Source organism: Nipponia nippon, unplaced genomic scaffold (genome assembly GCF_047370975.1).
Source record: "Nipponia nippon isolate SJK-2023a ecotype South Korea unplaced genomic scaffold, ASM4737097v1 scaffold_4, whole genome shotgun sequence".
NCBI lineage: Eukaryota > Metazoa > Chordata > Aves > Pelecaniformes > Threskiornithidae > Nipponia > Nipponia nippon.
In genome coordinates, this window is record NW_028262358.1 from 44,261,173 (window position 1) to 44,281,113 (window position 19,941).

The following is a 19,941-nucleotide window of genomic DNA, read 5'->3' on the forward strand; positions in this document are numbered from 1 at the left end:
AAAGCTAACAGCACTTCTCTAGCACCAGCTCCTGCACTCATGTTCAGCAGGGCTATGCCAGAGTGCCTTAAAAGCACAGTTCCCACACGTGAAGTGTTTCCACTTCTCTGACAGGCTCCAGATTTTTTGTAGGAAAGACTTTCACTTACAGTTTCTGAATTGCCATCATGACTCAGTAAGATGAACGACGACAGTATTTACAGTCTGTGAGGCTACCTGAACCACAGGTCACTTCAGAACATACAAGGATGCACCATGAAGTGAAGGGAAACTAGATATAACTCTGGGCCAAACCAAACAAATGCTAGTATTTTCTCATTCTGACCCAGATATTTTATGCTTCCTTTCATCAGAAAGTTCATCCGCTTACAGCACCATGCAAGGCAACGCATGCCAGATGCAAAGACTACAGCCTGATGGGTATACTGAATGGCTAGCAAGCAGTAACATTTTGACCATTTACAGTAACTGCTGTTTTAGACAGTATTTACGCATAGTAACTATTTAAGTGAAAAACATTACAACCATATAGCAGTGATGCTAATGATGAAGTCATGCCCATACCAGCAGTTAAGATCCATACGGGGGGGTTATAAGGAAGCGCTCAGTACAGATACTGCAGAGTAGAAGGATGTGTTGCACTAGAGCAGCACAACAGCAGGTGGAATCCACTGCACAGGAACCAAATCCAGACAAAAGAGTAAGTACAGAAATTAGTACGTCCCTCCCACATCCGAGATGATTATTAGCGAGTACGTCCTGGTTTCAGCTGGGATAGAGTTAATTTTCTTTCTAATAGCTGGTATAGTGCTGTGTTTTGGATTTAGGATGAGAATAGCATTGATTACACAGGGATGTTTTCGTTATGGCTGAGCAGTGCTTACACAGAGTCAAGGCCTTTTCTGCCTCTCACCCCACCCCACCAGCGAGCAGGCTGGGGGTGCACAAGAAGCTGGGAGGGGACACGGCTGGGACAGCTGACCCCCACTGACCAAAGGGATATCCCACACCATATGATGTCATGCTCAGCATATAAACTAGGGGAAAAGCTGGCCGGGGGACCGCTGCTCAGGAACCGGCTGGGCATTGGTCAGCAGGTGGTGAGCAATTGCATTGTGCATCATTTGTTTTGTATATTCTTTTATCATCATTATTATTATTTTCCCTTTCTTTTCTGTCCTATTAAACTGTCTTTATCTCAACCCACGAGTTTTAACTTCACCCCCCCACACCCCACCCCACGCCACCCCGACTCTCTCCCCCATCCCACTGGGGGGGAGTAAGCAGATGGCTGTGTGGTGTTTAGCTGCCTGCTGAGTTAAACCACAACAGAGTGTTTGGTGCAATACTACCACTTCTCAACAAAAGTATCAGAGAGAAATACAGCTCAAAAGATAATAACTTTAAGTGGAAAATGACAGCATTCTTTCATGCCACTGCCTGACACCGGATCTTGCTAACCCTGCCTGGATACATTATGTATGAGTGAGGCAGACATTATCAACCCAAGGGAACTGTTAGGCCCTTCCAGCACAGTCTACATGAAAGCACGTGTTGCTCGCCACCAAAAAGGGACCTACCGCGTGTGAGACAAGGGTGGCAGGACTCCAGGTGAGGCACATACTCCATTCCAGGGCTAGTAAACATGCCTTTAGAAAGGACATGCTCTCTGCAGGAAGAGCTTGGGTTCTCCAGGCACTCACCTGGCAAAGCTTTCCCACTTACCCTGCAAGAGCAAATTTTTCAAACGCTAGCTGTAAGCTACACAGCTCCTGTTCTTTGAGAAACTCTTTTTTGTTGTGACGTGCTAAACATTCAGCCTGACATCAAGTTCACGTGGGCTGGACCTGTGCTCCCACAGAGCCCTGACAACTTCAGTCATGTTTTTTGAAGCGACATGTCATTAAAGACTTCATGCCCTCCGTGTGCTCCACATGGTGCTCAAGGCAGGAGTAAAGACTAAATATGTGAGTGCATTCAGCAGACAGAGGTCTGCTAAACCTCTGTGGCAAAGCATTCAGGCTTTACTTCTATCAGAGATGATAGTCAAGCACTTTTTAATTAACAGCACTTTTTTTTGTAAACCTGAAGTCTTTATACTAGAAATTGGTTCCTCTTAGTGTTATCCTGGATTTGAGACCCTATAAGGGTTAAACTGCAATCAAACCAGGATCCATCTGGTGTTGGGATTTTTTTCCCCCCACAGACCTCTCAATAACAGCACATTTCTAGAAATACCTATCCAAAATATGAACATCACGTCTTTAGATTTGCCTCTAGCCAACATTTAGCATAAGTAAAGAAACCTGTATCTTGTTTCAACAGTAATTTTCCCTGTTATCTCAGATTCATTTTTCAATGGAGAAAAAAAAAAAAAAAAAAAAAGGAAAATGACAAAAGTCTGCTGAATAAAACCCAACCAACAGGTCAAAAGCAAGGTGAGACTTCCTGAGGGCTCCTCTGAGAATTCAGCCAGGAAATTTCCAATTATTCTTTTATTGGTTTACCTGCCCGCTAGGCAACAGATGGTCAAAAATCTGCATCAAAATAGGGGCCCCCACCAACAGACTACTTTATTATGGGTGTTTCCTGGTAGAGCAAACTCTCTAAGTCTCAGAAACTTACATCTGATAAAAGAGAAATACAAATGAGCTTTATTAGGAGAGTTTTACCGGTAGTCCTCAGAAACATTAGAAAACAAGATGAGGTTTTGTGCTGGTCTTCTGTTAAGGTTTCTGCACTGTTATGTTTAGCAAGACGTGTGCAGCAGCAATCCCACAAAAATGGATTTTTTTAAAGCAAAAATCACAAAGATTAACATGCAATCAAAGAAACAGGTTCATTGAAAACCTTTTTAAGAACTTCAACATCAACTTCAAGATATTGAAAGGGGTACAAGCCTTTCTGCAGCTCTGCCTGGGATTCATATCCTTAAATATTCAAAGTAGGAAAAAAAATCTTAACATGGACAATGTTTGGCAGAGAGACCAGGAAAGAGAAAATTACGTTATTGACTCGATTTAGCCAGTAGCTTCTCCATGATAGCGATCTTCTCATTTCTCATGTTAATTTGGTAAAAAACACGGTAAGACTTCCACCTTGACTGCAGCATAAAGGTCATACGTCTTACACAACAGTAATACTTCCAGATTTTGTCAGTAGATGTGGCAGTCTGCACCTATGGAAAAAACTTATTTTAGCAGCCAAGACACATTTAGCATCTAACTGGCAGTGAAGCTGAGGGGATACATGTTTTCTGAAGAGACTGGCAGAAGATGGAGCTTTTTCTTTCCAGAAAAGGTCTGAAACCATGGTTTTATTTCATGCTGCAACTTTCTCTTTCCCCACCTCCTCTCATCTTCCCGTAACAGGTTTTAAAGTTCTATGAATTCCTTCAGCCTTCCACCACTTGAAGGACCCTGTTTATGCACGGTGTACCATGGGGATGTGCCAGCTGCCACTGCTGAGCCCAGCACCTGTGCAGTATGGTACTCCGCTTGAAGCCTGGTGCAGTTTACTGGGAAGAGGTTTCTAAAAATGGATAATTTGCACCTGTTACCATCTCAAATGCACCTTGGGATGTGTCAAAAGCTTTGAATGTGTAGCAGTGGCACTTATTGCAGTGCTTTTGTCACGTACCCAGTTAGTGAAGAATACTTATCTAGTCTTGCTAAGTTACCATTTCTTGCACTGAAATGAGACACAGTTGTTCTTCCTACCATCTTGGAATAAAAAGAAACAACCAGCTGAAAATTAGTATGCTTCCCACCTCCACTTCTGAAACAAAAAATTGCTTTATTGCACCATCAGAAAGAACAGAGCATGAAAACAGCGAATGAAACTGGTATTGTGGGCAGTAAGGAATTATCACACAACATTAAAACATTAGGCCAGTTCATGCTGTGGAGTTAAAATCAAATCTGTAAGCAGCATCTTTGCATTAAAATGCAACCTCACATGGAAGAAAGTGTTATCTACTAGATACAGCAGGGGTATAGGAATTTATACTTCTAATCTTGTTATCAATTTAACATGTGGAACTCAGGGAAGTTACTAGCATCAGCTCCCTTGTTCAGCAGAGGAAGACACATAGTTCTTACCTATCTTTGTAAGGTGCTTCAATATTTCATACATAAATCAATCAGACATCATAATGCATTTGCATACAAATAAATTCTATTTCTGTCTTCTGTTTTAATTAGCTATTTCTCAGAAACATGAAGACTTCAACAGCACATAAAGCAAAACAGAAGCACATCAATTTAACACAAATAGCAAAAATCACTAAAGCAGCTAACAAAATCACATAGAACTCAAGTGCATCAGTCTCCACTTTTACATGTGGCATATTCCATCTGGAATATTAATCTCTAACTTAAAAATAATAATTAAGAGAAATTAAGAGACAATATTTACACAGGGGCCAAAGTGAGATACTTTTTCAGATGAGATGGCTTATTCTAAACTCTAAATCACAAGCCTAAATATGGTGCTTGATGGTACTCTGAATATAGCCTAGCTGAATATACTCACAGTTTCACGCTCAAAATAGAACATTAATTTGCAAGGCTCAATGGGGAAATACTTCAACTGTTGTGAGAACTAGCTCACTGAACCATAAGCAATTTTATAGATACACTAGTCCTATTGAATCATTCACATGTTTAGGACATCCCGCATAGCAAACACTAATTGTGGGAACCATAAATTTGATGAGTTACACTGGAATCAGGATACCCAGGATAATCACAACTTTATGTTCTACCAATAAATAAAAGGAAAGGAAAAAACCAGCATTGTAGTTGCACATACTATTTCTGTTCATGAGAGGATGAAATGTAGATGGTTTTGCTTTTCTAGAAGAAGTTATTTAGAAATAAATAGTGACGTAGCATTTAGAAAGGCAAACTACAGATACAAGACATTTAGCCAGCCCTGCAAAGATACAGACAGAGCAACTAAAATGCTGTGTGGTTTTCAAACACTGTATTGTCTGTTTAGATTAACGACAGTTCATTTTAAAATTGTGAACCTCTCTTCACTTCGTTAGAGAAATGTCTCTTGGTGGGATATTTGATGTTTCCAGAAATTCTTACAGCTACAGGATGATTTCTCTAGTGAAAACAGATCATTCTAACCTCTCAGGGACAAAATAAGATAGCCCTCCATATAATGAAAGCAGGCAACATTAAATCAGTAGGACAATTCACCAAAAATACTCCAACTGCCCTATCACAGTTCTGGACTCACCATGTCAGTCAAAGACCGTCAATGCTGACCAATGATTTTGAGTCCCATTTCCTTAAATCCCATTATGTTAAGGTAGCACACGTATCAGAAACACTTAGCAATCACTCAGGCTGAATCATAGTAAGGTTTCTCATGTTCAGCACCCTCCTGCCAGTGCTTGCATTTGCAAACTGTGGCCAACATGAAAAAGGCTGGATTGATGCAACCTGTGACTCTCCAAGGAAAGCGGGATGCTCTAAGTGGCATCTCTCAGAGCTCAATATAAAGAGAGGGGAATGTAAAATGGTTGACAATTCCAAAGTAAAGGCCTACCATAGAAGAGCCTGGGCAGCAATGTGTAAATTGATAGTTAACGCATTTTCTCAAGGGAGGAATTTCTTTGCAAGTGTCTGGCCCTATGAACACATCCAGTTTCTTGTAACTGTCAATGATCAGAATTTGTAAACTAGTTACAGTAACTAAACACAACAGTATGACCGCATTACTTCCTTACTAGTTTCAAAGATGATGCAATTTATCACATAACACTAGTTACCCAGTGGGAAAAAATAAAGTTCCCCTTGAGATGCGTGTACCTGAGGTATACCAGATAGAAATATTTTAGTGGTGGCATCTCTATTAACAAAGAGGAGTCCTATTAAGTTCTTTCAGCTTTGCTAGCTGTCATTTTAATCCTGCTTGAAATAACGCTCCTTTACAAGGGGCAGACAGCAATTGTCAGATACATTATCATTACATTACATTATCAGATACATTACATTATCATTACGGGTTGCCAGCTCCTTTCTTGCATCTGTTGTTAATTTGACCGTGCATTTTTGATTCTTTCCATGCTTTCACCAAGTTGTTATATGAAATGTCTAATCTAGTCCCAGAGTTACTGCTGAGAAAGGAGATCCTTTTCTCTATGTGGGTCTACCCCGTCTTGCATTGGTTGTAGTTTACGCGCTGCAATAACTCAGAGCAAACCAATCCAGCAGAAAGTGAACGCTTTCCTTCTAGTCTGATAAACTGACTTGGCTTACTGTTGTGGGCCGGTAGGCAACAGTCCTAGCACAGGGAATAAGGTTGGACCATAGGGTGGGAATCAGGAGTCCAAGACATGGCAGAGCTGATAGGTAGGCTCAGCCCATTTTGGTTTACATCACCCTGAGCAAACATTTTACTAGGTATATGGAGAGGCAACCAGCATGCTAAAGCAGAGCAAATGCTGCCTTCTTCCCACAAAGGCCACTCCCACCTTTGGTAAGTTACGTGGGCTGTATTAACTGATGCTTAGTTTGTTCTCTACACAGAGTACACAACCGAACAATTTCTTAGAAGGGAGTGGCAATATTTCTGGAGTCTCCACTGAAAGAAAGATACACAAATGTGTATTGCACATTTTGATATGGCTTCTCTAAGTCCCTATTCAAGTAGCCGCCATTTCCTCTAATATTACTGAGCAGAAAAACTATTACTTAAAGGAAGAGAAAAAAGAATATCCAATGCAAGAAGATGAAAGCATGCTGAAGTGTATCCACAGGATGGGAAATCAGCTCGCTGTATGGGAATGCAGCCTAGCAGCTGCAGCGGAGAACTGCAAGACAAGAATCACGGGCTCCTATTCTCAGCCATTCTAATGGCTCTTAGATGATCATTCACGACTGTTTTTTTCCTCTTTGTCTTAGTTCATCCTTTTGCAAAATACATACAGAAATATCACTCTGATCTCACAAGATGCAGAACATAATAAAAGTGCTCTAACCAGTAAAGCAGTTCCTGGTATGTGCATGCTTCAGGATCTACTGATAAAAGGTGGTTCAGAAATGTGAAAGATTATTGCTATCTTCCTCATGGCATCTAAGGACACGGTATAATGCAAGGATGAAACCTGGAACTCAAACTTCTGTTTGAGACGTTGAGAGAGTTTCTATCTTTTGCTTTGGTTGAGATTCATGGTTAATAATAACTTCTAGTGTAAATGACGTTTTCCTCGAAGCAGCATACAAAATTCTGTCAGGTGACAATTACCCCCAGGAGAGCATGACCTGAACATTCAGCTGGCTTCACTTACTATAAATAGCTGCACTAAAAGATATGACTGAAAGATAAAGATTTATCTTTGCACTGTAGATAGGCAGAATGTAAATGCATAACAACTCCAATAATGAACTAAGGCAGGAGTTTGTCCTTAGATTTACTCTTTTCTTATCAACATCAATTATTGATTCATGCGATGCAACATCATGTAGTGTTCAAGGTTCTTTGCTTGCCCAACTGGAGTTGCAGCAGTGGACAAGAAGCCAGGCTGGGGTCCTGGATTTCTCGACAGACATGCAAATGCACATAGGTAAATTAAATAACCTCTTACCGTCACGTAAGAGAGCTTCATTGCCAACTATTAACCATTCAAATGATTTACAGCATTTTGCATTCATTTCTTTGCATCCCTCTTGCAGTTTACAGGAGCTAGGACTTTCAAATAGTAACACAATGATATGTCTTTGAGCCTTTGTCATTTTTGCTATACTGCTGAGTCAGCATTCCAATACTAAATAAAAATATAGCCATGACAATAAGTAACAAGACATGCTCTGAAGTGTTTAAAATTTAATTGCCCATTAGTAAATCATACAGCCTAGAGCTTCCAAAACTCTAAAAGAGATGGAAGTTCTCCAGTTTGCTTTAGGGTTTTCTCATTTCCTTTAGGCTGTATGCTTCAAAGGGAAAGGTCTATGCCATTCTTGTACAGCATGTAGTTGGGTAAATAGCTACTTAAATAATATACAGAGTAGAGAGTTCGTGGCTTCGCATATTAATTTTAATTACAACAAGCAATTTTTAGGGCTCTTTTTCCCCTTTTATGAAGTGAGATGTATAGGATTGTACAATGAAGTCCCCAAGAGTTAAACATCCAAGCTACTTAATTTTTTAGCAGATTTCTGAACATGTTGCTACTTTCTGAATACATGGGGGTTTTTTCACTACAGCTTTCTTTAAAGCCATGTATAGTATGATCCCAGCCTACTGAGGAGGAGATGAAATCACAATCTTTGCTTTGCCTTTGCATTTGGTGACTCTGAAGTTCTTGTAAACAAAGGAGGATACCTACACTAGCTTGCCTCTGGACTTTGGCACTGCTACTGCATGTTGCAATGTCTCAGCCCGCCCATCGCATTTTAAAAGCTCGACTGAGCAAAATGTGTTCGTAGTGTGCCATGTAGGTTTAAAATAACAAAATAAATAAAAGACCAAGTGTCACGTAAGAGACAACTCAGTACAGGCTTTAAAATAAAAACATGCGTAAGCCCCATTCCAGCCAGTGCTGCCATCATTTGAGGTCTTCTGAAGGGTCGCTTTTGCCTCTTAACACTGAGAAATCTTCTCACATTTTAAAATAATTAGTTTTAGTATGTATTTAACCCTTGTGTGTAACAAAAAGGGAGAATAACTTTCTGAAACAGCAGTCAATTTTACAGTCCTTGTGAGCTGGCTGCCTCCTTTTTCCTTGATGCAGGAGACCCTTTCCCTGCAATTCTGTATTTAGCTTAGCTTCAGGATACTCATGTGTCACCTTTAGGCACATTACTACAAAAAGGAAGATGCAAAAGCAGATGAGCACTTGTGACAGAATTCCCACCAGGCTTAGTAGTTCTATAATTTTCTGTAGGGCAGACTATTTTTCTTTCCCCAACACATCATGTGTTCATACTTCTAGTCTCACTGCATGTTTCTATATGAAAAGCCTGCTATATAGCTTTTACCAACATTGCAGGAAACACACTGAAGCAAATGTGTAACTTACTTGTTATTTTAATGGCATATAGTCATATCAACTAAACGCAGTGCCTTTACTGTAAACACTGAATGCAGAATATTTAACCTCTAAATACAATATTTTCAGTAAAGTTGGGAAAAGGATTCCTTTCACAGTCATTTCAGCATACTACAACTAGCATTATCATACACTCAGTAAAACAAAGAAATTAATTTCCAAAATCTAAGTGCTGCCTGAATTTAATTTTGAAGCTAGATTCATCTATCATTAGAATTAAGCTTCTGCTTTTTTAAAAAAAAAAAAAAAAAAAGAAAAAGTAAAGAATGGTACAATGTATGTCTTAACCCTATCATTTCAATATCTACTTCTGGTTGGTCATGCTCCCCCCCCTTAAACCAACTCATACTTCTACTCATAGAAGCCATTTGTGAAGTAGCTACTGTTGAAGAATTTAAGGTTATTTAGCTGATTCAATTTAAACAGTCTTTAAATGAAAGACACAGAAAGAGGTACTCAGATACTACATGTAGGATGAAATTCAGAAGTACATTTTAACCTTTTTGTTTTAGCTTCTGGAGTTATTCTTAATTTCTTCAGAAAACACATTCAGTGTGTGGAACATGAAGTGCACAAGGAGCAAAAAAGATTACAAAACACCATTCTTGTGGTACCAGTTCTCTCAAAAGCTGCGTTTGCAATGCTATTAAATTATGCTTGAAAACATTCTGTATAGAAGTTCTGGTTACTCCAGAAATTTTCACTTTGTAGTAGAGGACAGCAAAAAGATAGAGAAAGCCTCTACTCCCTATTAGCATAACAACAGTCTCGACTCATAATTTTCAGGAGAAAGATGGAAAACCGCTGTTAAAGTTTCTACTGGTAAATAGTATGCAACTTTGTCAGAGGGCACAGCCTCACTTTCTCACACACAAGCAGTGGTACTCAGAAGACTACTGGGTTGGCTTGTTCCGCTGGCAAAACCTGTTTCCCCACCAAACCTCCTTCCTCAGCTGCTGCCAGGGAATACTGCCTAACATCTCCTTGCTTCCGCATCTGCATCCCCCTAGTTCCTTAAAGATGCTGTGATACCTTCTGAAGCTGCTTAAGCTACTGGCACAGAATCCATTTAGAGTACTATGGTAATACCCAGGAAGCACCCGTTAGTAAACATCGGGGGTCTGGTGACAGCTGATGTACCACTTTGACTCATATGTGCTTCTCCTGCAAGGAAGTTTACATACTCATTTTCAGAGATGAATATGTATCTTTTTCTTTCCAGGGGAGAGAAAATCCATATGTTCTTGCAAAAGCCACTCCGATACTTTTCTGAAGCACAACCACCTGAAAAGCTTTGCTCCATTCATTCCTTTCAGTCCTGGTCTTAACCAGGACTTATCACTGTTTTGCCCTCATAAGAAACACAATCTGTTTAAGGTTTCAGCTAGGTTCTCAAGTGAAAAAGTGACCTGACACGTTTCTCCTACGGTCTCTGGGTCACCATCAGTAACTACTCCAGGACTTTGGTTGAATTTTGTACAAATATACAATAACCTTCAAGCAGCTGAGGTCAGATCCAGAGAGACAGTAGGAATTTAGGTAGCTAACTCCCGAGAAACTTTTTATTGCTATTCTTTAATGCTGAAGGCATCAAAACTCTCATAGGTATTGTAATTTTTCTCAAATCGCTAAAATTCCACTTCTGCACATGCCAAGAAATATCCTGGTCTTCCTATGGTTTAGCAGCTTGTGGCCTACTTTATAATTAACCTGGAGCAGCGGCTAAAGTAGACATTTCTCCATAGATTATGATGTCCTTCTATCCAAAAAACCCATAGATTATTAAAATCACGGTGCAGTGGGCCAAAGTGAAACAAAGAAAGAACAAAAAACCAGCCATAAATGAAAACAGGAGAAACTACAGTTTTGAAAGAAGACTTATTTTAAATTATATTCACATAAAAGTGAAAATCCTACTCAGCAACGGTCAGGAACTGCAAGATTTGATTGTTGCTCTGAAAGCATACATAACTTTTAGCTTAGGATTTGATTTGGACATGTCAGTAGAACGGTAATAAAAATTCCAGTTTTGCAAAAGGATTACAAATAGAAACTTTTTAATGAAAGGCAATTTTTTGAGAGATTACTTTTCCTTTCAATTAAGATGTAAATATCACAGAACAAAATAAAGCCAAACAGAGTAATAATTAGAAATAATAATAGAGTAACAGGATGCCATGTAATCTGTCTATGACAAACAGCAAATAATTTTAACATAGTTAAATCAGGAAAACCCAGAGAAATAGCAAAGTTAACATTTACAAAAAAATGAGTCAATTAATAAGCTCAGGGCAGAACACCATTAACTCAGTCCTGATGCCAGTTACACTCTGTGTATCATACTAAGTTTAATGGACTGGTTTTGTGATTTATTTTTGTTTTTATTTCAGCAGAGGAAGAATGACCCTAGACCTGACACAGAAGGGCTACAGAGGCAGCAGTTGCAGTCCTTCACCTGTGGAGAGCTGCTGGGCTGGCTCCTCATCACTGGGAATTTAGCAAGGCAGGTGGAACAGTGGGACCCACAAGCGAGGACAGAGCTTGTAAGAGAGACACTCCATCCATCAGCAGCCAGCACTGCTCCAAACAATAATACAGTCATGCTGCTCCATGGCTTCTCCGATTTCTGCCAGGAGATGGTTTTTTACTAGTCATTGGCCCGTAAAGCATAAACATTGGATTAGAGTTACTTTTGCCACCCTTTGTTTCAGCAAGCAGAAGCAGGAGTTTGGCACAGCTGATTACTGTACTCACACAAAAAACCAGGAACTGCCACCCTGCCTGGAACACAAGACAGGACAGACCCAGATTTCCTCTCTGCTACTGCCTACTTCAGTAGAGAAAACAAGAACTTTGTCCCTTTGTCGTGGACACACAAGAGATAATGCGACTGGTCTGTTGGCTGTAACTGTCATCTCTGGTAACTAAAGAATGGATTGTGTCCTGAAGCATGGAGCCTAATATCCTTCCCAAAAAGTTTATTATCATTAATTTTGACAAATACTGGTATTTTGGAGATGTTTATACAAGAGACTTTTAGTGGGTTTGTGGTGTTTTGTTTTTTTGTTTTTCCTTTTAAATTTGTTAAGTCCCTTTTTTCTGGTTTTAAATTTGATTTTTTTTTTATTTTATTTTGTTAAATGTTCCCATGTCTTTGTGTTGTAAGACAAGGAGACCAGAATCATCCAATCTATTTTCTCAGTACTAGTCTATACATATTCATCTTACCTCCTGTTACAGCTTCCCTAGACGGTAGCCTTTTTGTCTCCTCTTCCTAAAGACAGCTAGAAAACCTTAGTTCACATCTTTGTCCTGAGAACGGCATTAAGCAGAATTCAATTGAAACCTCCCACGTCCCAGCCTCTTAACCCTGGGGCCAGACTAGAACATGGCAGCAGCAAGTCTGGAGCTGTTCTACGGTGTATAAAATACAGGAATTTTCCCAGAGAGGAAAGCAGGCACACAGGCAGACAGAATGACTCTTTCACTTTGTGTTTATACTACTTAATCTGAGAGGTGGGATGCCTGGTTCCAGGCCAGTCTACTGATCTATCTGGAAGGGGAGAGTCTCCAGGAGAGTAGCTACGACTACCCTGTCCCACAACACCCTGTAGCATTCAACCACTTTCTCTCTCTCTCTCTCTCTCTCTCTCTCTCTCTCTCTCTCTCTCTCTCTCTCTCTCTCTCTCTCTCTCTCTCTCCCCCCCCCCCCCCCCCCCCCCAAGTAAAGCAGGGAAAATAATGTGGTTTCTCACATCCTAAGTCAGTGCCCAAACAGTTGGCCTATTGAATGTAATCCTTCTCCTCTGGCATCTTTCTCAACCTACCTCTTAATTTCCTTTGCTTTTCTTAGAAGCACTCCAGTATAAAAACCACTCTGTTGCAGAGCACAGCACAGTCTCACTTTGTCTCCTAGATCATCCCCAGCAAATTACCTTTTCCTGTAGATCTGGTTGCTAAGTAACAAACAACTCTTAAAAGAGAAACAAAGTTCCTTCCCCAAGTTTGACATAGCCACCCTGGTGAACAGCTGCAATTTACCACACGTATGTAAATGATCCATGAGTACTACAGTCAGAGCAGTAGTACAATGAAACTTCAGATTTTGCTGGAGTCAGAGGTGACTACTAGCGAGACTGATCTGAGTTTAAACCGTCACAAGGTTTGTATGTTTTCATACAAAATGAACCTTATGACAGGTCTCCAGACACACACCTGGTAAGAATTATGAAATGTATTTATTCATTGTGTGTTAATGAGCTAATACAGGCATCCTCAGGGACACAGACCACATATTCTGATGCCAGCAAAATAAAACATGCATTTTACATTAAATTCAAGTATGGGACAAAAAAAATCTGCTTTCCCTAAAGCCTCTGTGAACTATCCTCTTTCTAATTAAGTTAAATTCACATTCTTCCATAAGGTATGAAAGACCCAAGTAGCCTCTTTCACCCGAGGGCTCTACTGTAAGAGCCTATGAATCTTACAGTGAAGCGTTACAAAGACATCATGATGCTTTCATGGCACTCCCTAATCTTCCATGGATTTCTTAAGATCTGTACTGCACACTAAATATGCACTGGATGTGGGGTCTGTTCCTCTGACGGAGCAGAAAAGCGAGAAAGACCACTTCTTGACAGAAGAACGTGGAGAAAATGATGGAGACTGACAGGTGTCTCTCTCCTGGTCTCTTCATATGGACTGCACCTTCTTTTGCAATACATCCACTGACTCCAGCACAATCTCCCAGTCTGTTATCTTTCATAAGGAAAGGTATAGTTTAGTTTCTCTTGCAAATCATCAGTAGCAAGGCTTACGAGAATCAGACCTAACACAGAATGCCCTTAGAAATCAAATTCTATATGCATTAATATTAACTCCTCACGCTGCTTTCCAGTAAGACTCATATAAGCTATTTAACTGGAATGCAAAACTTTCCCTGAAAGCCATACTGTTTCTTTACTAGTCCTTCAACCAGGCAGTTTCAAGGTAACAGCCACTGCAGCATTTAGCTACAACTACTGCATAGATGTTCCTTACTCTCTTCAGAATACAGCAAGCCTGAATCCAGTACGTTATGGATTTTGGGTATTATTCCTTGCAATGTAGCATAATACACCCATCCTCAGTGCCAACACTGAAACCAGTACAGGCTAAATCATAGAATTGTTTAGGTTGGAAAAGACCTTTCAGATCATCGAGTCCAACAATTAACCTAGTTTAGTGGTGGACCTGGCAGTGCTATGTCCCTAAGTGCCACATCTACATGTCTTTTAAATACCTCCAGGGATGGGGACTCAACCACTTCCCTGGGCAGCCTGTTCCAGTGCCTGACTGCCCTTTCAGTGAAGAAATGTTTCATAATATCCAATCTAAACCTTCCCTGGTGCAACTTGAGGCAGTTTCCTTTTGTTCCATCACTTGCTACTTGGCAGAAGAGACCAATCCCCACCTCGCTACAGCCTCCTTTCAGGTAATTGCAGAGAGCGATAAGGTCTCCCCTCAGCCTCCTCTTCTCCAGGCTAAACAACCCCAGTTCTCTCAGCTGTTCCTCGTAAGACTCGTGCTCTAGACCCTTCACCAGCTTTGTTGCCCTTCTTTGGACAGACTCCAGCACCTTGATGTCCTTCTTGGAGTGAGGGGCCCAAAACTGAACACAGTATCCAAGGTGTGGCCTCACCAGTGCCAAGTACAGGGGCACTATCACCTCCCTGGTCCTGCTGGCCACACTATTCCTGATACAAGTCAGGATGCTGTTGGCCTTCTCGGCCACCTGGGCACACTGCTGGCTCATGTTCAGCCAGCTGTCGACCAACATCCCCATTTTGCAAATTCTGGAGAAGATGCTGATATGCACTAACCACCTTGCAGACAACCACATTACAGGCTTTAGAAGCAGTTGAATACTAATAGCCCTCTCCTCCCTTCTCTTACTGTCTTGACTCCTGTGGCTCAGACAAGAGTCCAGCCTGATCATAACAAAAAAAAAATGAAAAATGTATATTGCCATCATAGAAGATGCAACTTCTCCTCACCCTTCCTCTGCAAGTCCCTAGCTCAGGACAAGGCTATCCTAGCTTTCTTGTGATGTATACCTTGCCAACTCTATCACAACAGAGAAGGATCCAAAGAAGCTCTTTTTCAGCATCCCTCTGGTATCCAAATTTTAAGTGAAACTACAGTCATGTTTGTGATGAGAGCAAAAACACTCAAAGCTGGACAGTCAGAATAAGACTTCTGGTCCTTTTGCATAAAATGCCGTGGGATATCCTTACACTAGGAAGACCCTTTCTAAAAGCAAACACAAAAATACAGGCCCTACGTTCCTAAATTGGCATATCCATTCCTTCCCTACCTGTTTTCCCTCAACAAACAGAAGCCACTTTACTCTTCATATCTTGCAACACAACCAATATCAATTTCTTTTTTTACTCCATTCTGCTTACAATTTGTGTAGTACAGTATTCCCTTATTACCCCAATATGGGATAAGATCTTAGAGCCTAACAGAACCCCAAGAACAGTGAAAACACACTATCTGGGAGAGCGAGCACAAAAAATTACTTCATTTTTATTGTTGGAAATAAAACACATATTTGCACAGATGGTCCCACAACAAAGCCAACCAGAAACAACTGCTTCAGCAAGATCATTCATGAGATCCAGCACTGAGACAAGCGATGACCGTAGATGTGCATAAGGTCATAATTACAGAGTTTCCAAGGCAGATGCTATTTAAATGCACGCAATTGTATATTCTTAGTGTTTATGTTGTCAATGATTAATGATTAAATTGCTTCCTCTTGCACACTGCTCATATGGCATTCTGCATGGCTGCTTAAGTTGCACAGGGAGGAATAAAGTTGTTAGGAGAGAAACCTGCTGCCACTCACTGCTATAATCTGCTGAAACCTCACCCCCAGTCCACTTCACTGCCCTTTGTTTGCCCGTCCTTCAGGCAGCTTGTGACAGTCCTGTGACAGTCCATGTGTGCAGCAATATAAATTGCTTTCAAGTAACAATTTGCCCTACTGTGTTTATTCTGCAAACTCCCTCCGTTTAAGAATTTTTCCAAATTCTTAACTAGCTTTATCATTTTCTTCAAGGATTTTTCTCTAGTTAGTAAGAAGCCAAAGAATATAATAAGGATGGGAGGGAACAAGAAGTGGAGCTGGGGATGCTAAAATTAAACACTTTCCTTATATAGAAAACTAAAAGGCTGTGAAATAAGCCTTGTCCTCTGTACAAGGGGTAGGTGTGCATTTATTTACATGATGAATGGCAAATTCAGTCAGCTGAATATAAGAAACATCCCACTGCTGCCCGCAGTTTCATTTCACTTATCCCAGCACAGAAGCTACGCTCAGCTGGTAGCATCAGTACCAAGGTTCTCTTTTCTCCGTTTGTCCTTACTGTACTCGGCAAAGAGAGCACATTTCAGGTGTACAGTTTGTAATAATACAGCATTTTTTGAATGTTCAAACACTTCCAAACAGCTGTTTGAGATGACCAGGCAGGTTCTGCTTCTTGCTTGTCTTTCATTTTAATGATCATTTCAAAAGACTTGAAAGATTCCTTGTACAGGTACAAAGTAAATTGGGGGGGGGGGGGGGGGAGGGGAGGGGGAGAAATGCCCCTCACCAGAAATCTGTGTGCCTTTGGAAGAATTTGGACAAGTGTTGGACATACTATATTGGTCTGGATTTATACTTGTCTACTTGTACAAATTCTTATTTATATTAAATAGGAAGCAAGTAAAGCTGAAGGCCACTGCATAAGACAAGAAACAGATAGATTTTGTTAAAAGGGGCCCAACCCACAGGACTACTGGACACAGAAGGAAGTACCAGCATTTGATGCCTGGTCTACTATGTCAATGATGACTAGATGAACTTCAGTTTCTGAAATTCACAGAAATAATGATAACGCATGCATTTTGGACCTCTGCATCTTCTACGCGTATGTCATTTAAGTGGAGTTTTCTAAAAGGTTTTCAGTTTGGACAACGGTACCTTGTGTTTTCAATACTTTCCTTGTAGGGCCTCTATAATCAAATCAGCTGAACATGCAGGACCAGGTTATGCCTTGCCCTTAAGAAGACGTGCAGCGGGAAAGAGGTATCTCTGCCTGAACTGTACCACCAAATCCAAACATCCTGTAGCTATGTCTTAGCAGGCAGTACTAAAGTGCTACTAACTCAGTCCCATCCCCACTGTCCTGATTGTGGACATTTTTTGATTGATTCATCTCCGAAATCAATGCTGCCAGATTTAAAAATAACAAACTGCAGGGATTGTGGATTAGATTTTTGTCTGATCAAAAAAAAAAAAATGAAAAGTTACACACACTGCACTGTAAAAGAACAAATAAAAAAAAGGATATTAAAAAAGGTTCTGCTTTTCTGAACATGTAAGTTACTATTCTATAGAAAAAATAATTTGAATATAAAAATAGTTCTTGGACAAAATAATTTACATTTTATAGTACCAGAAAGTGTAATGGAAACACACATCATAAGGTCAATTAAGTGCTTTACAGTTTTACTGGGGAAAAAAAAAAAATTCAAGTGCTGAAGTACTATCACAATTAATTGTTTTTTCTCCGATATTTTTACTATATGTTGATTAAAGCTTAGATATTTATTCACTGCAAGCATTTAATTGTCACAAGCATGTCACCTTCTCTCTTCTTACAAGCTCTAACTCTAGTTATTAAGATGAGTGGGGAGATGTTACGGGGATACCCATAACCCTATTTTACTTTAAAAAAAAAAAAACCAAACAACAAAACAACTCCTTATAACAAGCAGGCAACCCGACCTGCATACTCAATGACAACTATTTTTAGGACAAGCATTCCCTGTTTGAAATCAGTCAGGAAGCACCAAAATAAAATCAAGTAAGTAAATTATTAAGTGTCATTATTGATATCAGCTGATTATATTTCCCATAATAGAAAGAGTGCTCACTTGGGGGAGAGGAGGGGAAGAAAAAAAAAAAAAAAATGGAAAAGCATTGCATCTTTTATAGTGGTATCAGTGTACTGCCAAGCCTCAAAGCCCTCTGGCTGGACTAATTTTGGGATGATTTTTTTTAAAGCTTTTCTTATTCGATAAGCCTTTGTTATTCATTTCAGTGAGCCACATTCAAATCACCACAGCCCAGCTTCCCAGCACAAATGCCTGCACTCATCCTTTACAAGAAGGCTGCCCACTACAATCTTGTGTGAAACACGACTGCTGTAAAAATAAGCGCTCATAAAAACTACGCCCAAAGTGCCAATGAAAATTTCTATTTGGAAGGAAGTAAGCATTATCCTTTAGTCTTTCACATGCAAATATTAAACCCAAATTGATGGTAAAATATGAAACTGAAATTTAACTTCGTTGTTATTATACCCAGGTTAGCAGTTTCCTCCCCAATTCAGACTGAAAGAAATGCAACGGAGACGCCCCTAAAAGCATCTAAAAGTTCAAAGAAAGCGATGGGCACCTGGGTGGATTTTCAAAAGCACCCAAAATTTTCAAGGGGGGGGGGGGGGGGGAAGAGTTGGCCATCTGGCTCTTCACAGGGTGGGTTTAAAATACGGGTGATGCGCCTCACATAAAACATTCCTCTCACACAAGAGAGTTTGGCAAGTAACGATTCCTCCGCAGCCCAACCGCCGCCGCCCCCCCCTCACGTCCAGGGCCGCGGGGCCGGTGCGGGGCCGGCCGGCCCCGCACCGGCCCCGCGGCCCTGGACGTGAGGGGGGGGGGGGGGGGGGACGGCGGGCGGCCCCAGGCCCGGCTTCTCTCGGGCTGCGGGGGAAAGCGTCCCCACGCCAACCCCTCCACCTCCGCGGCGGCCCTGAGGAGGGGTCCGGGCCTCCCCGGAAGGCCTCCGGCGGCGGGTGGGCCGCCGTTCCCTTACCCGTGGTGGAGAGGACGGTGCTGGCGAAGAAGAGGGAAGAGGTGAAGTCCCAGTTCCAGTTGCCCGAGGCGTTGCTGAGCACCGAGACGCCGTAGTTGCTGGCCTCCAGCACCCGCATCAGGAACTGCTCCAGCTGCTGCTCCGAGAGGCAGGCGTGCTCCTCCAGGAAGCGCTGCTTCAGCTTGCTCAGCTCCTGGCGCAGCAGGTCCTCGTAGGGCAGCTCCACCGAGGAGAAGACCACGGCGCCGAAGACCAGGTAGAGCAGGTAACCCAGCACCAAGAGGGCGAAGCACCAAGCGGAGCGGTGCTGCTCCACCAGCCGCACGCAGGAACTGCCCGCCAGCGACTGCAGCATCTTCCCGAACCGGGGCCGGCTGCGCCCCGGGCCGGGCCGGGCCGCCGAGGGGGAGCGGGGCTTGCGGGGCGGCGGGGGGAGCGCGGCCGGTGCGGCCGCCGCCTGCCCTCCCTGCGGCCGCTGACTTTGAAGGCGCGGAGCAGGCGGTGATGTGGCGCTCACGTGGCGGCGCGGCGCAGGTACCGCGGCTGAGGGACGGCCTGCTGCCGCCGCCGGCCGCCCGGCCCCGCCGCCTCGCCCCGCCGCCTCGCCCGCCCTCCGCCGCCGCCTGCACCGGCGCTCGCTCTCCTCCTCTCTCTTGGCACCGAGTAGCGCGGGGCGGCGGCAGGGGCCCCAGCGAACGGGCGGGGAGGCCGGCCCAGGGCCCCCCGTCTCTGCGGCGGGGTGGCCTGCGGCCGGGCGCCTGGCGGGGATTTCTTCCCCTTGTCACACAAAAGTGCCTGCAGATTTCCGCGCCTCGCTGCACCGCCCCTCGCTGCCCCCCTGTGAAAGAGAAACCCCCAAAACAGCAATTCCTTCCACTCTTGTCTTTTTTTGGGTTTTTTTTTTCAATATTTCGAAAGGCGCTGGGCGAAGCAGTAGACGGTAACGCCAGAGACGGAGCAG

The 19,941-nt window shown here is 42.2% G+C and overlaps 1 protein-coding gene across 1 annotated transcript in view; it reads right to left on the reverse strand.

Moving 5' to 3' along the window:
- The window catches only part of KCNK1 (potassium two pore domain channel subfamily K member 1), a 36,862-nt gene extending 17,283 nt beyond the window's left edge, over window positions 1–19,579 (reverse strand). Inside the window, exon 1 of the mRNA XM_087774065.1 lies at window positions 18,981–19,579. Coding sequence (XP_087630191.1) covers window positions 18,981–19,335 — 355 coding nt within the window. The 5' untranslated portion in view covers window positions 19,336–19,579. The remainder of the gene's footprint in view (window positions 1–18,980) is intronic.
- Window positions 19,580–19,941: the final 362 nt, after the last annotated feature.